Source organism: Montipora foliosa, chromosome 9 (assembly GCF_036669935.1).
Source record: "Montipora foliosa isolate CH-2021 chromosome 9, ASM3666993v2, whole genome shotgun sequence".
In the NCBI taxonomy this organism is placed as follows: Eukaryota; Metazoa; Cnidaria; class Anthozoa; order Scleractinia; family Acroporidae; genus Montipora; species Montipora foliosa.
The window spans coordinates 20,566,579-20,576,358 of NC_090877.1; the positions used below are offsets into that span (position 1 = coordinate 20,566,579).

Genomic DNA, 9,780 nt, shown 5'->3' on the forward strand with positions numbered 1-9,780 from the left:
AATAACGGCTACGAAGGGCAAAAAAATAATTCCAAGCTCACGAGAGCAAGCGACGCCGACCTGCGAACAAAAGAATAAAACAAGTTTTAAAATAATTATATCCGGATCTTCTTTGGTAAACTAAAGAAACGAAATCCAAGAAAGAATGTAAGAAAAATGTCAACGATACGAGGTTTTTTGGGTGGTCAGCAAACCAAGTCGTATACCCAGCCAACAAGAACATGGCTAATAAAGCTCATTTCCGACTTGTTGTTTTGCTCCGCTTCAAAACAAATTTTCCACGTGCACCGAAACTATTCAAATGAATTGGATAAAAATGCTCGACCACTACCACTTCAATGAAATCTCCACCCTTCACTCAAAATTTTGCCACTTCACTTTTTCTGATGGCTGTATGCATTCTTCATTCAAACTTTTCAATAACAAATCGTCACAATACTAGAGTACAATCTACTCGCTTTCGATTTACAGATTAACTCTCTCGATCTCTCTCTTCCCACGTTTCATGATACATATCAATCAAAGTTACACTCCACCGTTGTCACGCAATGATGCATAGCCAGAACGCGCATGTGAATTTTGCCTGGCGTGACGCAGAGCACAAAATTAATATAGAATTTGATCTGTTGCAACAAAAAAGATTACCGAAAATCAATAATTTTTTGCGAAAAAGAATTTAGGATTTGTACGTTTAATTTGTCGTTAGTAATGAAATTACTTAGTACAGTTCTTTGAAGAGCTAGATTAAGGAAGGTGCCTACTATTGTTATTGCGCATACATTCTGCGAATCTCGAGATACTCGGATTTCGTATGAGTGGTGGCCATTCTCGTCACCAGAGCCTCGGATCAATCCAAGGCTCTGGGAAACTCCATGCGGGAGAATGCGGGACAACAAGCGCCGTAGGGTTCTTATGGCGAAAAATTGGCTATTTGAACCTTACGGCGCCTGCTTACTTCTCGTGCTAGAGCGACTTTCGCATGACCTTGAAAAAGTGTTCGCAATTTGTTTCACGGACCAATGTTTAGCAAGATTAAAACAAAGCTTCTCCTTATTCCCGCCAACGAAACTCCTAATATGGGCAGTAAAAAGTTCAATTGCCCAATGACATTACTGCATTTCAAATGACGTCAAAGCGAAATGCCGATCGCTTTCCAGAAAGTTCCATGGAGAGATGACGTTGTTTGCATCTGCGTTCGCTAAGCCAATGAAAATTCCCGCTCGTTTGTGTTTGTTCAATAAGCCAATCAAATGTTCCCCAGAGCTCTTCTCTCTCTCAGTCAAGAGAAGAGCTCTGGGGTCGAGATTGGGGTGGTGGCCATTAATAAAAGGATATTTTTTGCGTGGTTCAAAACTATGCGGCGAAAGAAGAAATTTGGGAGTAACCACGCATTTTTCAGAGATAATTAAGCTTCAATTTGGAAAAGAACACCATACATTACTTTGTATTTTAAAGCCTTTTGCAAATATTGTTGATTAACTATCTTCGAAAAATGCGTGGTCCCCCCTATTTTTTTTATTGGATTTCAATAACACTTGTTAATTAAGATCTGCTTTTCCCACATATGCAGTAAACCGCGCAAAATGGGTGTTTTGGGGATTTTACCGCTGGGCGAACACCATGATCAGCTTTGTAACACACTTTTTAACAGCATCCTTTCGGACCCCAATCATAAGATTAGAAACCTGTTGCCTCGAACTCGCGCGCAGCCGCAATAGGCCACTTTGGAAAATACCATAATACTCTTTGTTTATCCGCCCAAATTTTGCATAGGCATTGTTTTTGTTTTCTCTTGGGACCATCGAAGTCCCAAGAGAAACTGGAAACAATGCTTATGCAAAATTTGGGGGGGACAAACAAAGAGTATTATGGTATTTTTCGAAGTGACCTCATATGGTTAAAACTGAAGAAAACAGCGCAGTTTTTATGTGCCCAATTTGAAAACTAATCGGGCAAGGAACTCCTTTATATACGCCATGGCGGCGATGGCCTAATTATTGACAAATCTATGTGAACTTTCAAATTCTCGTAAATTTTAATATTTTTAAAGTATTTGTAAATATTTTTAAATTTCAGTCTTATTATCCATTGATTATTACTATATTATTGTATGTTATTATTATAGTTCCCTTGTAAAATTTACATGATTCAGCCGTGAGGCAGCGAAGTGATTTAACAAATCATCTATCTATCGATAAGTGGAAATAAAATTTTAATTGTAATAATACATTCACGGAAGCCGGATCATTTTCAACAAGAAAGAAAGAGGAAAAAGATGACTCTATTCGCTGCCAACTTAATTATTAATCAAAGGCCCGACCTTTTATTTGCCCTTCCTTTCGGCTTTCCACATAACTCTTATAATAAATAAATACGCGTTTCATTTCTATGGAAGGTGTCTTAAATATAAAGTATTTGTAAATATTTTGAACTTTCAGTCTTATTATCCATTGATTATTACTATATTATTTTACGCTATTGTCATAGTTCCCTTGTAAAATTTACATGATTCAGCCGTGAGGCAGCGAAGTAATTTAACAAATCATCTATCTATCTATAAGTGGAAATAAAATTTTAATTGTAATAATACATTCACGGAAGCCGGATCATTTTCAACAAGGAAGAAAGAGGAAAATGATGACTCTATTCGCTGCCAAATTAATTATTAATCAAAGGCCCGAGCTTTTATTTGCCCTTCCTTTCGGCTTTCCACATACGGTAACTCATATAATAAATAAATACGCGTTTCATTTCTATGGAAGGTGTCTTATATATAAAGTATTTGTAAATATTTTGAAATTTCAGTCTTATTATACATTGATTATTACTATATTATTGTATGTTATTGTTATAGTTCCCTTGTAAAATTTTATATGATTCAGCGGAGAGGCTGCGAAGTGATTTAATAAACCACCTATCTATCGATAAGTGGAAATAAAATTTTCATTGTAATAATACATTCACGGAAGCCGGATCATTTTCAACAAGAAAGAAAGAGGAAAATGATGACTCTATTCGCTGCCAAATTAATTATTAATCAAAGGCACAAGCTTTTATTTGCCCCTTCGTTTCGGCTTTCAACACGAGTCTTATAATAAATGAATACACGTCTCATTTCTATGGAAAGTGTCTTATATAGGATGAGATGAATTGTGCCGGCGATAATGACTGTATAGGAGCGCCAAGAAAGATGTCAGCTGTCTTCAGGCTACGGAAATTATGACAGTTTTCAACGAAGACAATTACTTTGTTTGGCGCGCTGATAATTAGATTTGCTATATTGTTAATTTCCATCACAAGGCCTGTTGTCTTTTATAGTAGCAGTTCTTCTAGAAAGCTGAATTTTCACAAAAAAAAGAGAGCTAATTTCAATTCTCTTCCACTACTGAGCTCTCCTGTTGAGATATGTTTTACTGGCTTGTCGCCTTGGCTACAACTCTATAATGCGTGATGTCATATAAAATGTGCAAATAAACAGATTCTGGCGTTTGATTGGTGGACAAGATGTGTGACAAGCTTTTGTAGAAATATCGAAGGAAAAGGCTGCCAAAACAAGAGCTTGATTGTGTCTAGTACAAACGCATTTGTTCTCAAAATGTAGTAAATATCACGTCGTTGAGTGCTTATTTTTTGCGCGGAAAGGAAGATCTATTTAGAAAATGGCAAAAGAAGGCTTCGGAGAGAGTAGACTTTGTGAAAGGAATGTTCGCGAACATTTCAGCGGATTAGTATTAGCAACACCGCAAGCGAGTATCTGTTGATTGAATTGCAAAGTCACAATGCCAGATAAGGTGAAGGAAAAAGAAAGCACGCAAAACTTGATGGTAAGCTTTAGTTAAGCTGGTTGTAAATATTTTCAGTTTATTTCACATCGGGATCGGGAAAGAAATTTCGATACCAACCAAATTCGATAGGTGCTTCACCAAATCGATCACGCTTTTCAGCTGTTAATTGCCTTTGATCTTTTCGAATAATTTTTGTCAATGCAAGCTGTTCGAAGGTAAGCTCACATATATTTGTGTAATTTGTGTTTTCACAAGGTTGCAGTCCGTGTGAGACCCTTGAATGGTGCTGAAGTGGCAGACAAAAACTGCACGGAAATTGTGCACGTGCTGGACGAAAATGTACGTTGGCTTATTTAACTCCATAATTTATGAAATTCATTCGTGCGTGTTAAAACTTTCCGGACTTCGATATGAGCCCCTCAGATACATGATATTCGCTTGGAATAGGTGATTGGGGGAAGGGGTAATTTAAGGCAAGCAATTGTCAGATGCTGCCACAAGAGGGCTATGTGGTCAGAAGTTGTAGGGTATTAATTATTTTTGAAAACCCTCTGTATAAATAGTTTATGTATTACTGGCTGTAGCTTATTACAGAGTTGGTGTATCAGCCCTTTGGAGCAATATGACCAGTAAAGATCAGCCAGTGTAAATAATTCGCCCTATTTAAAGGAATTCAAGAGACCTTCAGATTCCAGATCCCAGTCCATGGGATTCTGGATCCCGAATAGTGGATTCCGGATCCCGAGCCATGTATTCCGGATTCCAAACTCACGGGTTCCACCAAAATGGACCCTGGACTCCATCGAAATTGGTGGATTCTGGATTCCATACAATGGATTCCAGATTCCGTGCTCTGGATTCCGGATTCCAAATCTTCACTGTTTCTAGATTCCGAATTCCTTCACACCGGGTGAAAATAATGGTCAGCAAATAAAGCTTAAAATCCAAGATATTGATTTCCACCATATTCAGTTAACACAGCGTGCTAACGTAGCCGAATGCCATGCTTTTAATGCCTACTTCATGTAAGATGCATCCTGGTTTATATAAACTTACAAACTGCCAAATATGTTTAAAACAACCATATACGTAACACAGACCTTGCTCTAGGTAAGTAAGGAAAATCAACGATTCGTGTTGTTTTAAATCCTCACATGATTTTGATTGCAATTTGGGATGAATTCAGCATGAGTGAATTTTTCAAATTAAGGCTAACCAAATTTGGTCAAGTGCAATTATTAATTTTGTGGTCTTTGAAAAATTTATGAACGCTAATTTATGCCATTGAATTGCACACAATAAGTCATGTGAATTACTTGTTGATAATGTTAATGCAAAAACTTGACTCTATTTTTCTCTTCTCATGTTTATCTTGTGTCGTGTTTCACTAGTCTCGCCAAGATTAATGTTATTGGTTGAAAAAGTGACAACCTTAATAACATGTTATATGTTCAGTAGCACTTGTGAAAATTTAGTGACCAAAAATAAACATTTCTCCTTCAAACTCGGAATTCGAACATTGTTACTTTCTCCTAACCTATCAGCCATTTTGTATTGTTGTGATTTGTGACTTTCCTGTCGACCAATTTAATTTCAACTTTCTGCCCTCAATTTCAATTTTCTGCTCTGTTTGGGATTAATTCATGAGTTCTTAGACAATGGGCAAGCCGTAATTTTTGCATTTATAGTATAGTTCTATACTAGTTAGGGAACACGTCCAAATTTCGGAATCTGGGGTAACACCGATCCCGATCAATTGTACCGATTTTTTCCGATAGGCTGAATGTTTGTACCGGTGCCGAATGAAATTATATCAGGAATGGGTTACATATCTTCATAGGGCTGTGGCAACGAAGTTAGATTGTCAAATTTAATGAGCTTAGTATCTGTAGAGAGTTCAAATTGGTGGTCTTGGTTTGAAATACTGAGCTTTAGCATTTCTCATGTACCCGGTAATGTTTATTAATGCCAACAGCAAAGAGTGACCCTTAGAATTGTACCGTCTCTGTTTTGTACATGTGTCTTCTTTCATCCAAAATTGAATGTTGCATCTTCGAACAATTGCCTCTATTTCCCTTGGCACAATTACCAGACAAGAATCAAATTTGTCGTGAGAAGAACACCGGAATTATTCGAAAACGAAAATCTAGAAGACAGTGATACATAAACTATATTTTTGTACGATATCCCTTTAATAGCTTGGATTTGTGTTAACCAAAAATGCATAAAAAGGGAGAATCTTTGTGAGGCGAACATCTACAACCGTCATATATCAGTCGTGTTTACCACGTTAGTCATTTCCCCACAGCAGCTGCTAGTTTGAGGGAGCCAACTCAGACTATCTGAGATTCAGGCAAGTTGTTAATTGTATGCAAATAAATTGATGAAAGAGGCTTTCAACTGTTTCTCCAACGAGATGTGCCTGGTAGGTCTTGCTCACCGTACTTTAGACGCACTAGGTTCACTTACATTGAAAAGGCAAAGTTCATACAAGTTACACCTAAAAAATTGACCTTTTTCAAAAACGGTTAGACACTGCTTCCTAAAAACATACCTCATTCCTGTTTTCCTCTAGAAATCACCAAGTAAAACTGCTTTGCCTTCAAGTGGCTCGTGTAAGAGCGTGCAAACACAATAGGAGACGATATTTTTGTTGTCACATACTCCTGCATTGCGACGTGCAAGTCAAAAGAACGTCTGTGTCTCGAGAATGCACCTTAATATCAAACCGAGAGCTCATAAGTAAATCACAGATCTTTTAATAGCAAATTATTGTACAATGCAGAAACTCGCTTAAGCAATATTATTATTTATTATATAGATATTGATGAAATACCAGGATTTCTCCTTTTACTAAAAAATCATATCTTCACCGCGCGCAGTGAACGTATCATTTTTATCTTTCACATGTGAGGATATCGCTGTCGTCATGGTAACGAACACGATTAGCCAATAAAAGGCGAGCTTCCTCTTCATTGTACGATACTTTTGTGCTTAAATATAATTCTTCTCTACTACATTAACATTTTAATTGCAAATTTTACATTATATCATGATTTGTTTTTCATAACTTTCATATCTTGTTTCATGTTACACAAGATGCGTGTTTTAGTGGTTGGTGAACAATTTTTCATCATTTCGAAACTGAATAAAACAAGTTGTTTTAAATCTAGACATTTCATCAATATATATATAATAAACAGAACATTACATGGCCGCTTGGGGATACGAATTTTATCTTCTCGTGCTGAAAGTATCTCTCACTCGTTCGCTTCGCTCACTCGTGAGAGATACTTGCAGCACTCGAAGATAAAATTCGTATCCCCGCGCGGCCATGTAATATCCTCTATATATACACAGTTGACATGTCATTCAGGGGTCAAGTTACTTACCAACTTATCACGCACAAAAATCTATAAAACCATGGCAAACTGGAGTGTTGTTTTGAAAGGGGGCCCTGATTGGGTCAAATAGGAACTGGATTTATGTGGTGTTTTGCATTGAACTGTGACTTACACTGTATTTAACAGTTTATTATCAGCTAGAATGAAACGACTACAGCAGCGTGTCAAAGTTAAGTGGTTTCCGATCAACTGAAGGAAACACCTGCGACCAGGCTGAACAGAGAAAATCCTTCAAAAAAACTTGAAACCTGAGGTATAATCCTCGGAAATGTTGTTATGGAGCAGGTTAAAAGTAACGCTTTACAATGAAAGACTTGAAGAGGTTTTGTAAATACACAACATAATTGTGATTCATGTGGTTTCGTGACACATTTACAAGGTTGCATTTCATGTTATCAGATAGATAAGACGAATGATGACACTAATCCACATCAGAATGTATTTGGCTCTGACTAAATCGGTAACGGAGTTATCAACATTGGAAATGGCAAAAAGGGATGGTAAATCTGTACCGATTCCCAACCATCGGAAATTAATCGGATCTGTTTCCGATAGTTGGGTCCCTGACCGAAATTTGGACGCGTTCCCTCTTGGTAGACATCACTGAAAGTATTAAGAATAGTAACAATAATAATAATAATAATAATAATAATAATAATAATAATAATAATGACCTTTATTTAAGTGTCTAATCTTCTTGTGCTGTGACACTAATAGGAGACACTGTAATAATTATTGTAATGTTCATAAAAATTACAATTTCCTCGATTGTCATTGGTTTAACCCATTGACTCCTGGGGTTCCCCATTGACGAGGAAAATCGGCTGGTTCAAGAGTCAAAGGGTTAAAAAACTCCTATTTCCCACTAATTCACTTGCCAAGTTGTTATGGGACAGTTCAATATGCCAATCACATTCAAAGTTGTAGTTTAAATCAATTAATCACAACCTTGGTTTCAATCACCAAAGAAATCAGTGTACAAATCGACTCCTAAATTGGGGCTTTCTTTCTTTGTTTCTTTCTTTCTTTCAGAGCGACATTGAACAATGTACACCTCCTTTGTCTGTCTTTTAATGCAAATTTTCCCATTCTTTCATAAATTGGCTCTTCTTCTTTTCTTGGAAATTGTAACTTTTATGATTAATTGGTAAGAGGACTTTGTGTCAACATATTTGGTCAGTAGTCATACTCGTGATAAACAGATTTCGTTATCACTCGTATAACAGACCGAATTGGCAGCCCAGTCAAAAAGTGCCAGCAGGAGGTGGTTTTTGCCGCCTACAATGAATATCTGCCGCCTACTGAAGGTCATTGATAACAAATTAATGTGAGGTCTCCACCAGATCAAAACTAATTGAAACCAAAAAATGTAATATCAACGTTTCTTTTGGTGAATTGAGCTGAAAATTTGAGTACATTTTGACACAAACTGACCCTTGCACGCTGAACGGTGGGGTTAGCGGGGGCTAGGACAGCGTTGAATATGACGTGGGAAAACTAGCCACATGAACAGTCAATAGGCAAAGCTCCTGCAGTTACAAACAAGATGGTATATAATAATTAAGGATGCTTTCCATTTGACAGTTCAAAATGACCAACCAAACGGACATTTGGAAGGGCTACCATATCTCCTTTAAATTAACCTGAATTAACACACTTTGAGGATGATATATACTCCTCCTGAAGAATGCAAGGGATTACCATGCAACTGTTTCTTCAGATTGTTACATTTTCTTTGCAAACTGACGGTCTGGCCGGCCAGTTCTGACAAAAGAAAAGCGCTTTAAGTCTAAATGAGTTTCACTGCTTCTCCATAATCCACTGCAGCCACGTTCCTAATTTGAGGAAATTAATTTGGTTAAGTTAAATAAAGCTACTGGTGGAAAATAAGAAAAAACGCTCGTGAGTAGTGTTATTGGTAAACTAAAAAGATAGGCTGATTTTAACCCTAAAATGCACTAGATACAACCATTTGAGGCCAAAATTTTCATAGTATTTCAGGGGAGCCCCAGACCCCATTACCTGGCAAGGGCCAGATGCCTACAATTACATGTATGTACTATTCAAGCCGTCTTGCCTACTACTCAAAACCATTTGAATTGATTTGTAGTCATGGCAATAGGACTGAGTGGAGTCCAATAGAAATCCAAAGGCGAGTCTTGAGAAGTCTTCTTCATCATCCACTGTTCATTGAACGTAAACTCACTATTAACATCAAAACAGAAAATCCCACAATTTTAGCACTTTAAATACCGGGTAACATAAAGAACAACTCATCCCACATGTGACCCTGAGTCTGGGAATTGAATCTGGGCCACATTGGTGGGAGGCGACTGCTCTCACCACTGTAATACCAGTCCTGTTCCTGGACCTCCCTCTACACCCTCATTTTCTTCAAGGAATATACTTACTTTAGGTTACTTGTCATTGCACATTGTATAGCCATCATGTTTCTCTTTAACTATTTAGGATACACCTGTGTTCTGCCAGAGTAATCCTGACTACAGTAGCATGAAGAGTTACATTTGTATCTTATGGTTGCAGACATTATTATTTTTCTATACAGATTATTCATTTCAATTTGTTGGTGT

The 9,780-nt window shown here is 37.2% G+C and overlaps 1 protein-coding gene across 1 annotated transcript in view; it reads left to right on the top strand.

The window, feature by feature from the left end:
* The first annotated feature begins 3,497 nt into the window (after positions 1-3,497).
* LOC137969885 (kinesin-like protein KIF19) overlaps positions 3,498-9,780 on the top strand; it is a 39,773-nt gene continuing 33,490 nt past the window's right edge. Inside the window, exons 1-2 of the mRNA XM_068816287.1 lie at positions 3,498-3,824; positions 4,041-4,124. Of these exons, the coding sequence (XP_068672388.1) occupies positions 3,780-3,824; positions 4,041-4,124 (129 nt within the window). The 5' untranslated portion in view covers positions 3,498-3,779. The remainder of the gene's footprint in view (positions 3,825-4,040; positions 4,125-9,780) is intronic.